At 43.9% G+C, this 22,444-nt stretch overlaps 1 protein-coding gene across 5 annotated transcripts in view; it reads left to right on the forward strand.

Annotated features, from left to right (window-relative positions):
* Positions 1-22,444, forward strand: part of nsmce1 (NSE1 homolog, SMC5-SMC6 complex component) — a 72,146-nt gene that overhangs the window by 34,919 nt on the left and 14,783 nt on the right. For 2 of the 5 annotated variants that reach the window (XM_073060890.1, XM_073060889.1), the window contains exons 2-3: positions 18,336-18,447; positions 20,825-20,959. In XM_073060890.1, coding sequence (XP_072916991.1) covers positions 20,842-20,959 — 118 coding nt within the window. In that variant the 5' untranslated portion in view covers positions 18,336-18,447; positions 20,825-20,841. Of the gene's footprint in view, positions 1-12,992; positions 13,178-13,954; positions 14,141-18,335; positions 18,448-20,824; positions 20,960-22,444 lie in introns of those variants that run through there. The other 3 variants (XM_073060887.1, XM_073060888.1, XM_073060891.1) reach the window with 3 other exon arrangements.

A 22,444-nucleotide genomic window follows, 5' to 3' on the forward strand; every position in this document is an offset into this window, starting at 1 on the left:
CTAAATATGTCAGGGATGGGGTAAGAAGGGGAGGAGGGGCATTAACGGAAGTTAGAGAAGTCAATATTCATGCCATCAGGTTGGAGGCTGCCCAGCCGGTATATAAGGTGTTGTTCCTCCAACCTGAGTGTGGCTTCATCTTGACAGTAGAGGAGGCCATGGATAGACATATCAGAATGGGAATGGAACATGGAATTAAAATGTGTGGCCACTGGGAGATCCTGCTGTCTCTGGCGGACCGAGCGTAGATGTTCAGCAAAATGGTCTCCCAGTCTGCGTCGGGTCTCACCAATATATAAAAGGCTACACCGGGAGCACCGGACGCAGTATACCACACCAGCCGACTCACAGGTGAAGTGTCGCCTCACCTGGAAGGACTGTCTGGGGCCCTGAATGGTGGTGAGGGAGGAAGTGTAAGGGCAGGTGTAGCACTTGTTCCGTTTACAAGGATAAGTGCCAGGAGGGAGATCGGTGGGAAGGGATGGGGAGAACGAGTGGTCAAGGGAGTTGCATAGGGAGCGATCCCTGCAGAAAGCAGAAAGGGGGGGGAGGGAAAGATGTACTTGGTAGTGGGATCCCGTTGGAGGTGGCAGAAGTTACGGAGAATTATATGTTGGACCTGGAGGCTGGTGGGGTGGTAGGTGAGGACAAGGGGAACCCTATCCCAAGTGGAGTGGCGGGCGGATGGGGTGAGGGCAGATGTGTGGGAAATGGGAGAGATGCGTTTGAGAGCAGAGTTGATGGTGGAAGAAGGGAAGCCCCTTTGTTTAAAAAGGAAGACATCTCCTTCGTCCTGGAATGAAAAGCCTCATCCTGAAAGCAGATGAGGATCAAATAATGATGGACACCATCTATTTGAGGCATCGCTCCTTGAATACGTCCTGGATACATTGCACAAATACGCTGGGAAGGTTCCCAGACAACGCGCATGGTGGAGACGGAGGAATTGTGAGAAGGGGATGGCATTTTTGCTAGAGACAGGGTGGGAGGAGGAATAGTCCAGGTAGCTGTGAGAGTCTGTAGGCTTATAGTAGATATCAGTAGATAAGCCGTCTCCAGAAATGGAGACAGAAAGATCAAGAAAGGGGAGGGAGGTGTCGGAAATGAACCAGGTAAATTTGAGGGCAGAAAGTTGGAGGCAAAGTTAATGAAGTCAATGAGCTCAGCATGCGTTCAGGAAGCAGCGCCAATGCAGTCATCGATATAGCGAAGGAAAAGAGGGGGACGGATACCCGTATAGAATTGGAACATGGACTGTTCCACAAAGCCAACAAAAAAGGCAGGCATAACTGACAATAGACAATAGGCAATAGACAATAGGTGCAGAAGTAGACCATTCAGCCCTTCGAGCCTGCACCACCATTTTGAGATCATGGCTGATCATCTACTATCAATACCCGGTTCCTGCCTTGTCCCCCTATCCCTTGATTCCCCTATCCATAAGATACCTATATAGCTCCTTCTTGAAAGCATCCAGAGAATTGGCCTCCACTACCTTCTGAGGCAGTGCATTCCAGACCCCCACAACTCTCTGGGAGAAGAAGTTTTTCCTTAACTCTGTCCTAAATGACCTACCCCTTATTCTCAAACCATGCCCTCTGGTACTGGACTCTCCCAGCATCTGGAACATATTTCCTGCCTCTATCTTGTCCAATCCCTTAATAATCTTATATGTTTCAATCAGATCCCCTCTCAATCTCCTTAATTCCAGCGTGTACAAGCCCAGTCTCTCTAACCTCTCTGCGTAAGACAGTCCAGACATCCCAGGAATTAACCTCGTGAATCTACGCTGCACTTCCTCTACGCAGGGGTGTCAAACTCATTTTAGGTCACGGGCCGGATTGAGCAAAATGCAGCTTCATGCGGGCCGGATCAGTCGGATACTTGCGAATGCAGCTTTCGTTGCCTCTGTTTTTTCAGCCTGCTCTCATGTGTCTCAGTCTCTGCTATAAATACAAAGTGTTTCACTTTACAAATTCCGTTTCTTATGAAGAAGACTGCCGAGCAAGACTGCCGAATAAACACTAAAACCCCTGAAAACCTGGTACCTGAATAAACTCAGCATTAGCCATATCATTCGCCATAGGCGCTTCGATTACTGGGGCCAGCTTTAATAGTAATTAGATATTATCTCGCGGGCCAAAGATAATTCCACCGCGGGCCGGATTTGGCCCGCGGGCCTTGAGTTTGACATATATGCTCTACAGCCAGGATGTCCTTCCTTAACCCTGGAGACCAAAACTGTACACAATACTCCAGATGTGGTCTCACCAGGGCTCTGTACAAATGCAAGAGGATTTCCTTGCTCTTGTACTCAATTCCCTTTGTAATAAAGGCCAACATTCCATTAGCCTTCTTCACTGCCTGCTGCACTTGCTCATTCACCTTCAGTGACTGATGAACAAGGACTCCTAGATCTCTTTGTATTTCTCCCTTACCTAACTCGACACCGTTCAGATAATAATCTGCCTTCCTGTTCTTACTCCCAAAGTGGATAACCTCACACTTATTCACATTAAACGTCATCTGCCAAGTATCTGCCCACTCACCCAGCCTATCCAAGTCACCCTGAATTCTCCTAACATCCTCATCACGTCACACTGCCACCCAGCATAGTATCATCAGCAAATTTGCTGATGTTATTCTCAATGTCTTCATCTAAATCGTTGACGTAAATTGTAAACAGCTGTGGTCCCAATACCGAGCCCTGTGGCACCCACTAGTCACCACCTGCCATTCCGAGAAACACCCATTCACCGCTACCCTTTGCTTTCTATCTGCCAACCAGTTTTCTATCCATGTCAATGTCTTCCCCCCAATGCCATGAGCTTTGATTTTACCCACCAATCTCCGATGTGGGACCTTATCAAATGCCTTCTGAAAATCGAGGTACACTACATCCACTGGATCTCCCCCATCTAACTTCCTGGTTACATCCTCGAAAAACTCCAACAGATTAGTCAAGCATGATTTACCCTTGGTAAATCCATGCTGGCTCGGCCCAATCCTATCACTGCTAGCTAGATATGCCACTATTTCATCTTGCAGGTGCCCATGGCTACACCCTTGGTTTGGAGGAAGTGGGAGGAGCCAAAGGAGAAATTATTGAGAGTAAGGATTAATTCCACTAGATGCTGCCTGACCTGCTGTGTTCCACCAGCAATTTGTGTGTGTTGTCTGAATTTCCAGCATCTGCAGATTTCCTTGTGTGTGTTCCACAGATGTCTATTTTGGGACTGATTCTTTTTATATGTCAATGATTTGGATGATGGAATTGATGGTTTTATTGCAAAGTTTGCACACGATACGAACGTTGGTGGAGGGGCAAGTAGTTTTGAGGAAGTCAAGAGGCTACAGAGGGACTTAGACAGATTAGGAGAACGGGCAAAGAAGTGGCAGATGGAATACAGTGTCAGGAAATATATGGTCACGCACTTTGGCAGAAGAAAGGATTGACTAGTTTCTAAATGGTGAGAAAATATGAAAATTTGAGGCACAGAGGGATTTGGGAGTCCTTGTGCAAGATTGTGCAATGTTTATTTGCAGTTTGAGTCTGTGGTGAGGAAGGGAAATGTGTTTGTGATGAACTAGATATACCTGTCTGACTGCTCCTGTGGCTCCTCCCACAGACCCCTGCTGACTGCTCCTGTGGCTCCTCCCACAGACCCCTGTATAAAGGCGACTGTGGTCTGCTGCTCTCCCTCATTTTCCCAGGATGTAGTGTTGTTTGTTCTTCCAGTCAATAAAAGCCGATATCTCACTTCCTAAGTCTCAGCGTGAGTTATTGATGGTGCATCAGTGTTGTAAGCTTTCATTTCAAGAGGACTAGAATATAAAAGCAAGGATGTAATGTTGAGACTTTTTAAAGCACTGGTGAGGCCTCACTTGGAGTATTGTGAGCAGTTTTGGGCCCCTTATCTTCGAAAGGATGTGCTGAAATTGGTTCCAGGATTAAAAGGCTTGTCATATGAAAGCGCTTGATGGCTTTAGGCCTGTATTCACTGGAATTCAGAAGAATGAGGGGTGACCTAATTGAAACCTATCCAATTGGTGAAAGGCCTTGATAAAGTGGATGTGGAGAGGCTGTTTCCTACAATGGGAGTGTCTAAGATCAGAGGACACAGCCTCAGAATACAGGGTTGTCTTTTTAGAACGGAGATGTGGATTTTCTTTAGCCGGAGCATACTGAATCTGGGGAATTTGTCGCCACAGGCAGCTGTGGAGGCCAAGTCTATATGTATACTTAAGGCAGAGGTTGACAGATACTTGATTGGTCAGAGCATGAAGGGTTACGGGGAGAAGGCAGGAGATTGGGGCTGAGAGGAAAAATCGATCAGCCATGATGAAATGGTGAGCAGACTTGATAGGCCAAATGGCCTAATTTTCCTTCTACATCTTATGGCCTCTGTAATTCCCTTCACTCCACTGTAATACTGATACATCTGACTTTTGCTTCTCCCTCTCAAACTGCAGGATGAAATCTGTCATATCTTGAACACTCCTCCAAAGGGTTCCTTTACCTTAAGCACCCTAATCAAATCTGCGGCATTACAAAAGACCCAATCCAATTGTCTTTTCCCTATTGGGCTCGTCCACAAGCTGCTCTACAAAGTTATCTCATATGCATTCTTTGGATTCAGCACCAATCTGATTTACCCCATCTACCTGCGTATTGAAATTCCCTTGACTATCATAACATTGCCCTTTTCACAAGCCTTTTCTATTTTTGTTGTAATTTCTACCCACATCCTGGCTACTGGTCAGACATCTGTACATAACTTCAACCAGGGTCCTTTTATCTTTGCAGTTTCTCAACTCTACCCACAAAAATTCTTCTACCCACATCCTGGCTACTGTTCAGACACCTCTATCTAACTCCAATCAGGGTTCTTTTACCTTGGCAGTTTCTTATCTCTACCCACAAGGATTCTACATCTTCCTATCCTATGTCACGTCTTTCTAAGGATTTGATTTGATTTTTACCACAGGATTTTTACCCCCACCCCCTCTATCTACCTGCCTGGCCTTTTGATACAATGTGTATCCCAGCTATGGTCTTCATTCAGCCACAATTCAGAAGCCAACAACACCATACCTACAAATTTCTAACTGCACTGCAAGAGCATCTACCTTATTCTGTATACTGTGCATTTAAACATAACACCTTCAGTCCTCCTTTCATCACCCCTTTCCATTCCCCCCTCCATGTTACGCTTCAACTCATCCCATTGATGGCCATTTTGGTCCTATCATCTGCCCGTTCTTCCTCACAGTCTCACGGCACTCTGCATTTTATTGTGTATCAACTGTCCCATCCTCAGCCCTGTCACTCCAATTCTCATCTCTCTGCCAAATTATCATAAACCACTCCTCAGTCACGCTATATGTATTTAGAAAAGGGTTGTTTACGAATGTACCCTTCTTCAGTTGCAGCTGGTTTGTGCAGAGGTATGAGGTCTGTCAGTACTCACCACACCACTCAGGCTAATTAGCCACAACAAATGGGTCCCACTTTCCAGTTCCAGCAACGCCGTCTTTTATTTATGTAACTCTGAAAGACCCAGCATCAATCCCAGCGTTCAGTGGTGTGCCATTGCAGTGTATAATTTACACTTCTGGATTGTTGGTTCAGTAAGCTCTCACTACAATTGTTCTAATATTTGACGCTGCACAGCTTTGCTTAATGTTAAGCCTGCAGCGAGTGGGTGTGGCAGGAGACCAGTCGGTAGCAATAAAATTGTGTATACTGATATTAGAAAATTGCACTTGCCCAGTCCATCATATAAACCAGCCACCCCTCCACTGAGTCCGTCTACACTTCCCACTGCCCTGGGAAAGCAGTCAACATAACCAAGGATCCCTCCCACCCTGCTCATTCTCTCTCCCCTCTCTTGTTGGGCAGAGGATAGGAAGGTTTGAGAGCATGAACCACCAGATTCACGGATAGATTTTGTCCTACTTTTATCAGACTCTTGAATGCATCTCTCATACACTAAAGAATGAATATTTGAATTCTTGAGCTCCTGATTTCTCAGCCTACCTCATCACGGCACTTGCTCTTTAGTTGTTAACTTGAACACTATTGTCCCTGTAATTACACCACTCTTTTCTGCATTCTGTTTTCTTTTTACAACCTTGATGTAATTATATATGGCATGCAAAAGAAAAGCTTTTTACAGTGCAACAATAATAAACCAATATCAATACAGCAAACATTTCACGTGAACCAAGTTTCCACAGGTAACACCCTAAAGATTACCTGTCTGGATGCCAGTTCTGCATTCCTATTAACTACAAGTATGCAAAGCCACTTTCATCTCAGCATCTACTTTCAATGATGGAATTCCACCTTCGCAAGAAGGCACTCTCACCCTTGTTCAAAATGATTATATCTCTTCACTAACAACCTTCCCTTCCTATTGGTTTTGACATCCTCTTGGACTTGGCATTGGGTGCACATACTGGCTTTATGAGGCACTTGCGTTGAGATAGAAATTACAGCCTGGCTGCACACGTTTAGATATTTACATCTCCACCATCCAGCGACAGAACACTATGGACCACCTCTTTGCTACCCTGGACTTGTTCCTAATTGTTTTTTTTTTGCACCAGTGTCTTGTTTTGCAGTCTTTTTCTTAACTGTCTTGTATAATTTATGTAGTTTAAGATATGTGTGCTGTCTGAATCTACATGCCTGTGATGTTTTTCATTGTATTTGTACCTCACTGTACTGGTGCTTATGACAATAAACTCAACTTGGAATATGTGTTTTGCAAACTGTTGTAGCAAATTTGTACATACAAGTTCATATTTACAACCAAAACAACCTTATTCCCTTTCCTTTTAAAGAGACCTCATAACTTAGATGCTCTTGAACAGTTTGTAACTTTTGTATGGTTATGCTTCACTGCAGCCGATCCTGGATCTTAGCGTGTTGGTCAGTGACGATCATTTGGAGGTAGTTCCTTCTAGTGGAATATTTGTTTCCAGGCAGATCACACGGCCTCTTTCACAAGTTTAAGTGGACGTGCAGATTGCTCTGCATCTCTGGAAACAACCTGCTTTGGTCAGTCACCTTTATTGAGTTGTTAGGGATGAACTTCACCAGCGAGGAAATAAGAACTAAGATCATTTGTTTTCTTCCAGTGCTTTGTTCTTAAGGGACTCTGTGATTTATAACACAGTGGTTTTGGGAGATAATATTGTTCTAATTTTGCTCTGATAATATAGAATATTCCATAAGCATTGGCATTTCTTTGTTCAGAAAGCTTTATTAATATATTTATAATATCGACATCATTCTTATCCAGGCTGCTTTCGCGCTACTGCAGCAGCACCCCCCGCCCGCCCCCCCCACCGTCCCAGTAGGCCACCAGAGAGCTGGTGGACAATGCATGCTCTTTGTGAGCATGAACATATGCTTGCCAGTTGGCATGGAACAAATGGCCACCTGGACCAGGACCAGGAGCAAAGTGACAAACAGAACCCTGATCCCTTTGTCCTCCTCTGGACTAGGCGCTCAGAGATCGGGGGCTGGGGGCTGAAGTCCAGCCAGAATCCTTCAAGCCCAGTGGAAATGGTAGAAGTGCATGGTACTCCAAATGACTGACACATCCTTCTTACTAAGCACATAGATGGCACAGTGGCATTGCCAGTAGAGTCACTGCCTCAACATGCCAGAAGCCTGGTAAAATCCTGAACTCAGGTTTTGTCTGTGTGGGGTTTGCATGTTCTCCCTCCAACATCACAATGATTTGTGAGTTGGGTTATGTTAATCTGCCACTGAAAATTGCCCCCAGTGTAAATGTGTGTGGAAGAATAGAAAAGGAGATGAATGTAGTATTGGGGTAAAAGGGTGGTTGATGTTTGCATGGACTAGGGTTCATACTTACTCTATTGCACCTGCTGCCACAATTGTAGACAAGTCCGCGGGATCCAACACCAGACTCGTCAGCCATCTTCCAAGTTACAGAACAGAAATGCAAATGACAATCAGCTGGAGGAACTCAGTGGGTCGAGCAGCATCTATGAGGGAAAGAACTCTTGATACTTTGGATCAAAACCCTGCATCAGGACAGGACAGGGCCTTGACCTGAGGTGCATCACCTCACACTTATCTGTATTGAAATCTATTTGCCACTCCTCAGCCCACTTCCCCAACTGACGAAGATCCCATTGTAATCTACAATAAACCTCTTCACCATCAACACCTCCTCTTACTTTTTGTGTCAGCTACAAAATGATCAGTCAAGCCTAGAGCATCGACATCCAAATCATTTATATAAAAAACGAACAAGACCCTTGCGACACACCACCATTTAATGGCCTCCATTCCAAGAAAGTACCTTCACCTATCCCCTTCTGCTTCTAATTCCGAGCCAATTTTGAAACCAAATAGCTTTTCCTGGAATCCATGAGATATAACCTTCTAGAATAGCTTGCCGTGTTGAAGGCCTCACTAAAGCTCACATATCCACAACATTCACTCCCCCACCCTCATCTATCTTTGAGGTTATTTCTACCAAAAGTCTCTAAAAGATTCATCAAGCGTGACTTCCCTCACACAAAGTCACACTGACTTCTCCTAATCAGACTCTGTCTGTCCAAATGTCATAGATCCTGTCCCTCAGAATTCACTTCCTTCTACTGATTTGGGCTGACCAGCTTGTCACTTCCTGTTTTCTCCTTGCTAACCTTTTTAAACAATGGAACATTAGCCTCCTTCCACTCTTTGGGAACACCAATGGCTAACGATGAAGCAACTATCTCAGCAAAGACCCTCACAATTTCTCCTTAGCATCCACCACTACTTTAAAACTAAAAGAATCGTAGTCATGAGATACAAATTGCACCCTCAGTGCATCTTGCATTACTTGCTCTGCTTTGTCCTCTAACGATATGTCCAATATTGTACCTTCCTGAGTGACTCAGTAAACTTTCCTGCCCACATTTCATACATTCCTCCCCATCCCAGGTCCTTAAAACTCTTGATGTCCCAGTCAATAGTAAGGAAATTAAAATCTCCACTAATACACTATTATTCTTACAACTTTAAGCAATTTCTTGATATATTTGGTCCTCAAGTTTAGGCTGACCATGACGGGGTGGACCAATAGTTCAGCCCCACTAGAGTGAGCCTTGGCAGGTTTCAATGTTGTACTCACGTGGCTTCACTGGAACCTCCCCAAGATTGCCATCTCTAAGTACTGCTGTTAAAATTTTAAAAAGGCCACTCACTGAATGCTCCTCTTGAGGGATGTGAGATGGCAGGGAGACCTCCAGTTCACCTGCAAGAAGTGCATCCAGCTGCAGCTTCGAACTCTCCGTGTTAAAGAATTGGAGCTGGAACTAGATGAAATCCGGATCATTCAGGAAGCTGAGGGGGTGATAGATAGGACATGGAGAGAGGTAGTTACACACAAGGTGCAGGACACAGGAGACTGGGTGACAGCCAGGAGGGTTAGAGGGGTGCAAAGTACCCCAGTGGCCATCCCCCTCAACAATAGGTGTAACAAATTTTGGATACTATTGTGGGGGGAATGACCAAGCAGAGGAAAATCACAGCAGTCAGGTCTCTGGCACTGTGTCTGGCTCTGTGGCTCAGGAAAGCAGGAGGAGAAGAGGCAAGCTGTGGTGATAGGGGATTCGTTAGTTAGGGGAACTGAAAGGAAGAATGAGATTCCCAGATGGTATGTTGCCTCCCGAGTGCGAGAGTCTGGGACATCTCAGATTGAGTAGGTATTACCAATAACATAGGGTGGAAGATTAGCTAGAATCTGCAAAGTGAGTTCAGGGAGTTAGGAACTACATTAAAGGGCAGGACCCACAACAGGAGTATGATCTCAGGATTGCTAGTGAGCACAGAATTAGAAAGATCATATAATTTAACACGTGGCTAAGGAGTGAGGGCTTCAGAATTTTGGATCATTGGACTCTCTTCCAGGGAAGCTAGGTCCTGTATGGATGAAAAGGTTTGTCCCTAAACTGGAGGGGGACTAATATCCTGGCAAGAAGGTTTGCTAGTACCGCACGGGAGGGGTTTAAACTAGACTTGCAGAGTACCAGAATAGATAGTGGTTGTGGAAACATGCTGTTAATACCCCAGGCAAAGTCAGGAATCAAAAGGCTGAGCACTGTTGGACTAATGTTGAGTTGCGTATACGTGAATGCAAGTTGTAGGAAACAGTAGTTGAGCTTAGGGCAAGGATTAACTAATGAAATTATGATATTGTAGCTATTACTGAGATTTGGTTGCAAGAGGGGCAGGACTGGTAGCTCAGTATTCCGGGGTTTTATTTCTTAGACATGATAAGAGTGAGAGAGATGGCATGACTAGTCATGGAAAATGTCCCGGCAGTGCTCAGTCAGGACAGACTGGAGAACTTATCTAATGAGGCTTTATGGGTGGAAATGAGGAATAGGAAAGGGATGACCATTTTAATGGGGCTAAATTATAGACAACCCAACAGTTGTATAGGATGTTAGTGAGGCTTAATTTGGAGTATTATGTGCAGTTTTAGTCACTTACCTACAGGAAAGATGTAAGTAAGATTGAAAGAGTACAGAGAAGATCTACAAGGACATTGCTGGGACTAGAGGGTCTGAGCTATAAGGAAAGATTGAATAGACCTTTATTCCCTAAAACATAGATTACTTGTAGATTTGCTAGAGGTATACAAAATTATGAAGTGTATAGATATGGTAAATACAAGCAGGCTGTTTCCACTGAGGTTGGGTAAGACCACAGCTAAAGGTCATAGGTTAAGGGTGAAAGGTGAAATGTTTAAGGGGAACATGAGGGGAAACCTCTTCACTGAGTGTGTGATGAGAGTGTGAGACTAGCTGCCAGGCAAGTGGTGGGTGGGATTTTGATTTCAACCTTTAAGAGAAGCTTGGATGGAAGTGGTATGGAAGGCTATAGTCAGGGTGCAGGTTGATTGGACTGAGCAGTTTAAATTGTTTAGTACAGATCAGATGGGCCAAAAGGCCTGTTTCTGTGCTGTAATTTCCATTGCTCTATGACATCCTGCTTCCTCTTGCACTTCTCTCAGTCATGTTTCTGTTATAACCATACTATCCTCCTCAGAGACAATCAACATTCTGAGTTGGCCTGCCCATCCTAAGCACTGAAATAAATCCTGTTTAACTCAAGTGTTTCTTTCCCTGCCTTTACCGTGTCCTTGGATATCCTGATTATTAAATTTGTTCTCCATTGTTACTGCTATATGCAGGCCATTACTTCATAGAAAGTGGAACCTAACATCATGAATGGCTGTGACGCTTCACTCCTAGGTGAGCTCAATGCCTTTTATGTGCACTTTGAAAGGGAGAATAAAACTACTCCTGCGCGAATCTCTGCAGAATCTGATGGCCATGTGACCTCTGTCTCAGGGGCTGACATTAGAACATCTTTCATGAGGGTGAACCCTCACAAGGCATCATGCCCTGATGCTGTACCTGGTAGGGATGTGAAAACCTGTGCCAACCAACTGGCAGGAGCGTTCAAGGTCATCTTTAATCTGTCACTGCCGTAGTCGAAGATTCCCACCTGCTTCAAAGGGCGATAGTCATACCAGTGCCCAGGGAGAGCAGGGTGAGCTGTCTCAATGACTGTCACCAGTTGCACTCACATGCAAGTGCTTTGAGAGGTTGGTTAGGGATAGGATCAACTCCTGCCTAAGCAAGGGCCTGGACCCACTGCAATCTGCCTAGCGCCACAATAAGTCTACAGCAGATGCAATCTCAGTAGCTCTCCACTCTGCCTTGCATCACCTGGACGACTGCAATACTTACGTTGGGCTGCAGTTTATTGATTACAGCTCAGTGTTTAACACAATCGTACCAACAGTTCTAATCAACAAGTTCCAAACCCTGGGCCTCTGTATCTCTCTGTGCAATTGGATCTTTGACTTCCTCATTGGAAGACCACAGTCAGTGCAGATCAGGAAGAACATCTCCTCCACACTAACAATCAGGCGTGCCTTGGTCTTCAGCGTTCTCTTACACTCATGATGGTGTGGCTGGGCACAGCTCAAACACTATCTAAAATTTGCCAATGACACAACTACAGTATTTTGGCAGAATTTCAGTCGGTGATGAGGAGGGGTGAAGGCGGGAGATAGATCAGCTGGATGAGTGGAATTAGAACAACAGCCTTGCACTCAACATCAGTAAGATCAAGGAACTGACTGTGGGCTTCAGAAAGGGGAAGCTGAGGGAACACACTCACACACTGGTCCTCATTGAGGGAAAGGGTGATCAGTTTCAAGTTCCTTGATGTCAACAGTTCTGAAGATCTATCCTGGGTCCAACATATTGATGCAATTTAAAGAAGGCACGACAGTGGCTTCAATTCTTTAGGAGTTTGAGGAGACTTGGTATGTTATCAAGACACTCGTAAATTTCTACAGGTGTATCTTGGAGAGCATTCTAACTGTTTGGTACAGAGGGCCACTGCACAGGATTGGGAAAAGCTGCAGGAAGCTGTAAAGTCCTCCTGCTCTATCATGGGCTACCAGCCTCTCCAGCATTGAGTACACCTTTAAAAGGCGGTGCCTCAAAAAGGTAGCATCCATCTTTAAGAACCCCCATCACCCATGACATGCCCTCTTCTCGTTGTTACCATCAGAGAAAGTACAGGAGGCTGAAAGACACACACTCAACGTTGCAGGAACACCTTCTCCCATTCCACCATTAGATTTCTGAATGGGCAATGAACCCATGAACACTACTATTTTAAAATCTCTTTTTGCACTACTTATTTTATTTTAAATACGTATTTTAATAGATTTTTCACATTATAATGTGCTGTTCCTGCAACAACAACACATGGCAGTGGTATTAAACTTCTGCTCAAGAGTCCTAACAGTTGCTGTTGGACCCGCTGAGTTCCTCATGATTGCAGCACCTATGGTAAATTGTGTCGGCTCTAGATAAGGAAGCTCTGCTTTCAAGTGAAACCCTCAGTTAGACACTGAGCTTCCCTGTGTTGACCAAACCGCGCCATTGCAGGAGCTCTCCTTGCGCCGGGGCCGGACTCGGCTCCCCAGACCCCCGTGCCGGTGAAGGGCACAAGCACCTCCATGCCGTACCGGCAGGGCCACAATGCACCGCGGCGGAGTGGGCGCGGGGGGTTGTGGGAAACCGGCGCCGCGGACACGGATCTCGGAGGAGTGAGGTGAAGGAGCGGGAAGGGGAGGGTTGGTGAGGGAAAGGCGGGGAGGAGTAAGGGATGGATAGTGAGGGAGAGGCGGGGAGGAAAAAGGGATGGACAGTGAGGGAGAGGCAGGGAGGAAAAAGGGATGGATAGTGAGGGAGAGGCGGGGAGGAAAAAGGGATGGACAGTGAGGGAGAGGCGGGTTAAAGGCAAGTGGGAGGGTTCAGGTGACGGAGAGGTACAAGACAGTGAGGGGTACAGAGAAGAATCGGGATATGCAGGAGGGAATAGAGGACAGAGGATTACAGTTCAGTGAGGGTACAGGAAGGGGGTTGGGGTGGGTGAGGGTTCTGGGAAGAGAGAAGGGGGTGTTTGGAGTGGGGGTAATGGGAAGGGGTGTCTCAGGAGACAAAAGGGTCTGAGGGAGAAGGGCTAATGAGGATGGGTCTAGGGAGAAGGAAGGGGGTGTCTGGAGTGGGGAATAATGGGAAGAGTGGTCTAAGAGATGGGGGTAATGAGAGGAGGTCAAGGGAGAGGGAGGGATATGGGAAGGGGTTGGGGATAGGGAGGGGTACTAGAAGGGGTTTGTGGATAGGGAGGGGTACTGGAAGGGGTTGAGGAAGGGAAGTATATGGAAAGGAGGTCGGGGATAGGGAGTGATGTGGAAAGGGGCTCGGGGAATAGGGAAGGGGTTAGGGAGGGATATGGGAAGGGGATGGGGAAATGGAGGACATTATGTTTTGTAACCTCTAAACATTAAACTAGCCCCTGTGGGTAAAATTAGAATGGCTTGGGAGCATAATTTAAATATCTCTTTATCTGATGAGATTTGGGACTCGATTCTCAAATCGGTTAATTCAACCTCTCTTTCTGCTTGCCATTGCCTTTTACAGTTTAAGATTGTTCATAGAGCCCATATGTCTAAATCTAAATTATCTCGATTTTACCCTAATATTAGTCCTCTTTGTGATAAATGCAAAAGGGGTGAGGCTTCTCTTATTCATATGTACTGGTCTTGTCCTAGTTTAGAGAAATTTTGGAAAGATGTTTTTATAACTTTATCCTGTATTCTGAATCACCACTTAGAACCTAACCGTTTAATTGCTCTGTTTGGTTTTTTGGGTGAGACAGATTTACGTTTGAGTTTGACTAAGTGTCGAATATTATCTTTTGCTTCTCTCCTGGCTAGACGTCTAATCCTCCTTAGATGGAGAGATGTTGCCCTGCCCACGCATGCTCAATGGCTTAATGATACTATGTCCTGTTTAGACCTTGAAAAAATTCATTATTCAATTCTTAATTCGGATATAAAGTTTCATAAGGTCTGGGGACCTTTTATTGAGTACTTTCATAACTTTCCTCTTATTTAAGGTTTTTTTTCAGTCCCTTTCAGCTCTGTTTTTTTGGTAGTAGGCATTATTATCTTCTGTTTTCAAGTGTGTTTACAGTTTTGGGGGTTTGAATGTCCTGATTTATATTCTCTATATTGTGTTGTGGTTGGTCTGGATTTTTTTTTGTTGTGGGGCTTGGGGAGGATACTAACTTTACATGACTTCAATTTGGGTGCTTTCTCAATTATCTTTTTTGTATTATATTATTATTGTATGTTTATTTTTGCACTGTAATTTTTTATTTTGGTTTGGGTTTTTTTATTTGTAGTGTTGTAGAAAATGCATTAAAAATCAATTAAAAAAATAAAAATAAACAATCTAATTCAAAGGAAGATATGGGATTTCGAAAATCTGGTCTAACTTTGTGTTTAACTGTGGTGCTCTTTCATGTGGTAGTGTGATGATTTGTACAGTTTACCTATACAAACTGTATATAACCCATAATGAATTATTTAAAGGAACAAGACTGCTTATACACATGATTACTCAAACATTAAATACACAACACGCCTCCCTGCTTAGCTGCAAACTCCAACTCAATAGAGAATTGGCTAGGTTTATACTCACTGGAATTTAGAAGTTTGAGGGGGGATCTTATTGAAACGTATAAAATTCTAAAGGGATTGGACAGGCTAGATGCAGGAAGATTGTTTCCGATGTTGGGGAAGTCCAGAACGAGGGGTCACAGTTTAAGGATAAAGGGGAAGCCTTTTAGGACCGAGATGAGGAAAAACTTCTTCACACAGAGAGTGGTGAATCTGTGGAATTCTCTGCCACAGGAAACAGTTGAGGCCGGTTCATTGGCTATATTTAAGAGGAAGTTAGATATGGCCCTTGTGGCTAAAGGGATGAGGGGGTATGGAGAGAAAGCAGGTACAGGGTTCTGAGTTGGATGATCAGCCATGATCATACTGAATGGTGGTGCAGGCTGGAAGGGCCAAATGGCCTACTCCTGCACCTATTTTCTATGTTTCTAGAATGCATCTCAACTATATAATACAACTACTATACAGAGTCAATAGTAAATATTAAGTTGTCCCATTCAGGCCTAAAAGATTTAATCACTGGAGGATTTCATACTCTTGTAGGATAACGTCTTTCCTGACAAGGGAGATTACTCTTCTTGGCAGGTGAGACTTGTGGCTGTGAAACAATCTCAGGTTCTAGGGCCTCCTCCATGATGGTTGTAGGAGTTGACTCTGGGACTGCAAGAAGTGGTTCTGATAGTAGTAGCCAACTTTTTTCTCTATCAGTTGACTCTGCTTTCCTCAGCTGATTGATATGTCGTCTCCTGATGATATTAGATGCAATCTCCACTGTGTTGTAGAGTGGTTTAGCTCTGTCCTTGATCTTCCGGAGTACCCACTTCTGATCACCTCTGTAGTCAGTCCCTTGCCAGGACTGCTTGTCCAGAAATGTAACATTGAATCTGCTTGCTTGAGGAGCTTTCAGTTTGTCTCAGCTGTTCGTACTGCATCCTCCTTTTGAGATTGGGTTTGAAGAGATCCAAGCATTATTGCCGGGGATGACCCTGGGACAGCATGGCAGGTGAGTTGTTGGTTGTGGAGTGTGTTGAATTGTGATATGCAAGGAGGAAATTGGTGAGCTTCTGATTCGGTGTCAGTGTGGTGTGTTCTGCTGACATTGCTTGCAGCACACTCTTTACACTCTGGACAAACCTTTCCACCAAGCCATTTGTAGCTGTGTGGTACGGTACAGATGTAATGCATCTAAATCCATTCATTTTTAGGAATGACTGGAGCTGTTCATCTGCAATCTGTGGTCTGTTGTCACTGACTAAACATTCTGGAACACCAGTCCTTGCAAAGAGGCTTCTCAGTACGTAAACAGTGTGAGGCTATTCTGGCCACTTTGTAGCTGCATCCACGACTGCCAACAAATTTGTGCCCTTGAGCGGTCTGACAAAATCCAGATGAATCCTCTGCCAGGGCAATGCAGGCCATTTCCAGGGATGGAGAGACGCTGCTCTTGGCATCTTCTGTACATATTGGCATCCCAAACTGCATGGCGAGCTGCTTGATCTGCTGATCTATCCCAGGCCACCAGACAAAGCTTTGGACCAACCCTTTCATTTTGAGCACTCCTAGATGACCAGCATGTAGCTCCTCCATTGCTTTTCTCTCAGCTTGGATAGTTCAGTAACTCTCAATCCCCACATAAGGCAAACCCTGTCCAGGGCAAGTTCATCCTGGCACTGGTAAAAGTGGGGAAACTGGAGTTTTTGTTGCACACTCCAGCCATTTTGGGTTGCTATGTGGACCTGAGTCAGTATGAGGTCTTCTGGTTTCCCTTTGGATCATCTCTGTTGTAATAGGGAAACTTTGGATTTGTTTTAGGGAGGATGCATCAAGTGGAGTGCCCTTTTTATTACATTTTTCTGGTATTTTCCACGGGTAAATGGGACAATCCATCAGCATTTCCATGATTAGGTTTCCTCTTGAATTTGATCTTGTAGTTGTGTCCCCCAAGAAACAGAGCCCATCTCTGCATTTATAATGCTGCTGTTTAGTGAAATGCTGTTTTGTGGGTTGAAAATGGACACTAGTGGTCGATGATCAGTAACAAGGGTGAACTTTTCCCTATACAAGTACCGGTTGAAATGTTTCACACCCCAAACCAGATGCAAGGCCTCTCTGTCAATCTGTGTGTAATTTTCTCTGCACCAGTAAGGGAACTTGTTGCAAACGGTAAAGGGTGTTCACTTCATCACTCATAACATGTGACAATGCTGCACCTATACCATATGCCGAGGCATCACAGGCAAGCTTCACTGGACGATGTGGATCATAATCTGTCAGTGTATTGTCTGATGTCACCATTTCCATTACCTTTTTGAAAGCTATTTTACGTGCTACTTCTTCCTGATAGCACAGTTAACAGGTTTAGCAGGAACCTGTTATAGTAGTTGACAAATCATAAAAAGGCAACATGTCCTTTGGCCTTGGGGCATCCGCCACTGCTTGAATTTTCTCTGAACACTTGTGTAATTCTTCTTTGTCAATCCTGTGACCACAGTAAACGATGCTTTGTTTAAAGAATTCACACGTGTCATGTTCTGAGCCCATGTTCTTCAAATCTTTTTTTAACACCGTTGTGGGTTTGGAGATGCCATGCTTTCCAGTAACGATGATGTCATTCAGATAATACTGCGTGCCAGGGCAGCCTTGTAGCACCAGGTCCACAGCTTTCAAAGGTTTATTTTATTATCTAAGTTTACATGTATGATACAACTTTGATATTTGTCTCCTTCAGATTGCCATTAAATACAGAAAGATCAGGGGTGCAGATGAAAGAAAAGACATCAACTGCCCCCCCCACCCTTGGAACCAGCATGAAAAAGAAAAGAAACAAAACTTGTAGACCCTAAATCTCCCCCTCGCCCGCAGCAAAAAAAAGCCACAAAATCAATCAATGATCCTCGACACATAACAATTCCCGGCCCCTTCATTTGCAGAAAAGAACAGTGATGGTAGCGCCAAATCCCAACCCCCCCCTACACCCAACAAATTAACAGATCACCCACCCGCCAATCGACCACAAGAAAGAAAACACCGAAAAACTGAAGGAAACCAGTAGAAATGGCTGGCTACATCATAAAAATTGGCACATTTGGTAACTGGCTCATGTATACTGAGCTACTGGAACAATATTTTTGAAGCAAGTAAAATAGCCAATGAGCAGCGAGTGATTATTGGACTGTACTTTATATCTGTTTTTTTATGATTACCACCTGGTCTTTATGAACTTGTGAATTCTTCTGTTAATAGCCTTTTTTGCATCTGGACAGTCTGCATGTGCTGGTTCTGTTTCTCACTCGCTGCGCTGATTTTTTGAAAATTGGACTTTCACTGCACTTCAGTGGGTCGGTAGCTGACTCAGGTTTGTTTTAAACAAAATACCTCATTGTCAGTATTGTGTTTTGTAACTTCGAAATATTAAACTAATTCAAAGGAAGGCACAGGAGTCTGAAACATGGGTCTAACTTCAAGTTTACTTTAAGAAAGGGGCATACATACCATGCCGGGTATACATACATGCATACACACAAGATTACTTAGATATTACTGAAACATTAAATACACAACAGAGGGTTACGGGAAGGAGGTCGGGAAAGGAAGGGGTTAGAGGAAAGAGGGATATGGGAAGGGGGTTGAGGGAAGTATGTAGCAGGGAGACTGAGTTGACCACATGGCTAAGGGTAGTGGAGTGAAAGGCTGTCTGGGTGAGATAAACCAAGGACAAAAACAGGCTGGAATCAGGGATGTGGGGGGTGCAGGAGTAGGAGATTGTGTAAGAGGGAGGTTGTTAGAAGGTTCAATTTGGGGAGTACAGACAGTGGGATTTGGGGAAAAGGAAGTTGGGTGGGAGAAAGTGAGGCTGGGAGGGGGGTACAGGGTAACTACCCCATGACTAAATAAGAGTAGATTTGCTATTGCAGAAGAGTGAGAGGTGGAGTGGTAGGGAGAGTAACTGGGTTCAATGAAGGGATGGAAAGGGAGTAAGAGAGCCTGGGAGGGTGAAATAATGGGTAGGGAAGAAATAGCAAGGCCTGTTGAGGTATGAGATGAGAGGGAGTGTGGTCAGATTGAAGGAAGCAGGAGGGTGAGAAAAGCTTTGGGGGACTAGAGAGAGGGAGGAGGAAAGGCTGGAGGGGGGCTAGGGTGTATGGGAGGGAATGAGAAGGCAGACAATAGTGAAGGAAAACTAGGCTGTGCTTATGCAAGTTCAAGTGGAGGCTGGGACTGTGGTTGTCATAGGTTACATTGTGTAGTCTTGATATAGCCTGGCTGATGACCTGATCGGTTGACATTGGTGTAGAATACCTGGTTTCAGTACTGTTTGTGGAACTTTGTGCATGTTATGCTGCTTTTCTTAATTTATATAGGTGGCCACATCAAGGCACTGCCACATTAACTGTGAGGCACTGTCTTAAATTTGTTGCCCTTTATGTTGTCTTATTAAAAGTAACATCAAGCATATCCTTAACTCCAATATACCTATGATAATCAGGGGTTAAGTGATATTTAAAAAAATTTGAGTGCACATAAACTTTAAATTCAGGAGTTCCTTTAAAATTCCGGTAAAGTGTAAGGATGACTAAAATTTACAAAGCTTGTCAAACTGGTAGTACACTTAAAAGTCGTGGCTAAAACTGAGTTATTTTTTTGCCAGCTAACCTTAAATCTTCACTAAGTTTGGAACGTTGCACTATTACTCCTGATCACAGGAGCGCCAATTTTGTGAATGTAGTTTGAAAATCCCAGTTATATTACAGATTCTGGTTCCCAGTTGGTTGAATCCTCAAGTTACTCTGAAGATTTGCCTAGCACAACTTTTCAATATATCTTCTCAATTAAGTTGTATTTCTTTTTGAGATTTGCTACTTTATCTCTAATGTACAGTATTTAAATATTTTCCCCATGACTAAGTGTGAACAAAGTGGGTTCTACTTCTGTTTTCTTTCTTCCTTCTTGAGTAAAAGGGTTGTGGTAACTACTCTGAAGTGTGGTTAAAGTAGTGGTATAGCTGTTAAATTTAAGACACTGGCTAACAGTCCATTGAGACAGTTTATATTTCTTGGCTGTCAATGGCAGTCAATCTAACTTAGGATAACTTTCCAAAAGTTAAACTATGGTAGTAACAGCTATAAAACCACCACTGCTCTGTGTATGATGACTCTTGATCTTAAACATTTAGCGATGAGCCAACTTTTAAATGTGTTTTAACTGTTTTTTAAAAGTTGACTTTTTGCCACCACTTCAAGGGCAGTTAGGGATGGACAATAAATACTGGCCTTCCTATTGAATTCTGGCACCTAAAGTCTTCATGAAATAAAAGGGTGTTGTGGAAGATCAGAACCAATGTATTAGTAAAAGAAATATGGAAGCAACTTCCCAGGCAAAAAGCTCCCACGTAAAGCAATGAGTAAATCAGTCCTTTTAATAATCTCTGTTGAGGATTAAATGTTGATTATTACACGAGGAAGAACTCCCCACCTCTGCTGTGGGCTCTTTTATATCCAGCTGACTGGCATCTCATTCAAAAGCTAGCTTCTAACAGTTTATCACCTCAGGATCGTACTGGATCACCAGCCTAGGTTTTGGAATGAGGCTTTTGAACCACAATCTTCAGATGAAGAAGTGTTATATACATTTTCAGGGCTTAAACTGTACAAAACTATAAAATTACTTGTGTGCTTATCACTTAGTGTTGCCTTGATGTTAAGGATCTCATTAAAGTCCCAATTTTTGTCCAGGAGATTGAATTGTAACCATGGCAGCTGTGCTAAATGACGGGCATCGGCGATTTCTACAGACGATGATGTCTCAGGGAATCCTGGAAGGCTCCATGACACGGAAGTTGCACAAGCATTGCTGTGAATTGCACAAAGGTCAGCCATATCTTTGAATCGTGCGTTCCACACTCTGCTGGTTTACATATCATAAAACATTAGTCTTAATCCTTGCTTCATAGATAGATACTTTATTGATCCCAAAGGAAATTACACTGTCACAGTAGCATTACAAGTGCACAGATGTAAGGGCTGCACCAGTACCTCAATGGAAAGCTATACTTATCAAGCTGGCCTGCTGTTTAATCGGTCCATTCAGAGTGCTGTATCTTATGATTAGTGCAAATATATCACAGCTATCAACGTTCAACTTCTGTTCAATATCCTGGACCTTTTCATGTTAACAGGTGGATATCTTACAGGTAAGTAATTTGCTTGAAGGAAAGTGTTTTCTGAGGTGTAGTGTAATAAGGGACTGTTATGGGGGTGTGGTGCACAGTAGGTACAGGAAGGGGTGAGTTCCCTGGGCCTACAGATTGTAGGAAGGGAAGAATATCCTGGGGCTTGGGGAAGTTTCAGTCAGGATCCCAACCTTTATGCAATGGACCTATAGTATAAAGCCAGGGTCAGTGGACCTCAGATTGGGAACCCCTCTGAGGTTTCACAGGGTCAGCCGGCATGGTGACGGTTAGGGAGGTGGGAAGAGGTTAGTAGAAACAATGTGAGAAGAAAGCAGTTTCTGGGAAATGGGGAGTGGGTAAGTGTCAGGAGTACAGAAAGGAATGGTTTTCCATAAGCAGGAACAATTTTCTAAGTTTAAGCTTTTTGGCAGAGGCTAGCAGGTTTTTACCTAGGATCTCTATGTATTTACCAGCATTGATCATCCCATCAATTTCACTTACTGCTGTTGCAAAACATCCTGCTAGCATGATGCTACCTCCACCACACTTTACAGTAGGGATTGTGTTACTTGGCTGATGCGCAGTATTAGATTAACGCCACAGATGCCACTTAGTGTTGAGGCCAAAATGTTCGAATTTAGTCTCATCCAACCACACAACGATCTTCCACATCTTTGCAGTATCTTCTAAGTGATGCTTTGCAAAGTCTTTATGGGCAAGTATATATTTTTATTTAGCCAGGGCTTCTTCCTTGCCACTCTTCAATAAATACCCTTTTTGTGCAAGGCTTTAGAGATTGTGCAGCCGTGAACTTCATCTCCATTTGCAGCCACTGACGTCTGCAGCTCACTCAGTGACTTGGTGTTTCAATTTAGAGGTGCAAGTTGATTGGATGAAGAATTTAAACGTAAATGAAGTAATGGTATAAATAGAGAAAATGTGTTTGATCAGATAACAACAACAAGATTTCACTGGATTGGGCCCTGTGATGAGGGGGATATTGAGGAACATTTGAGTGGAATGGGCCAATATTCTCTAGCAGTTAAAAGAATGATAGATGATAACAAGGTTATACATGTTGATGGTGATTGGCTTTTGATTTTCTAATTATGATTTATAATTTAAATTTTTATTATATTTACTTTGATTTGTACTTCAGGGAGTGCGAAGCGCAGAAACAAAC

This window comes from Hemitrygon akajei, chromosome 11 (assembly GCF_048418815.1).
Source record: "Hemitrygon akajei chromosome 11, sHemAka1.3, whole genome shotgun sequence".
Classification (NCBI taxonomy): Eukaryota; Metazoa; Chordata; class Chondrichthyes; order Myliobatiformes; family Dasyatidae; genus Hemitrygon; species Hemitrygon akajei.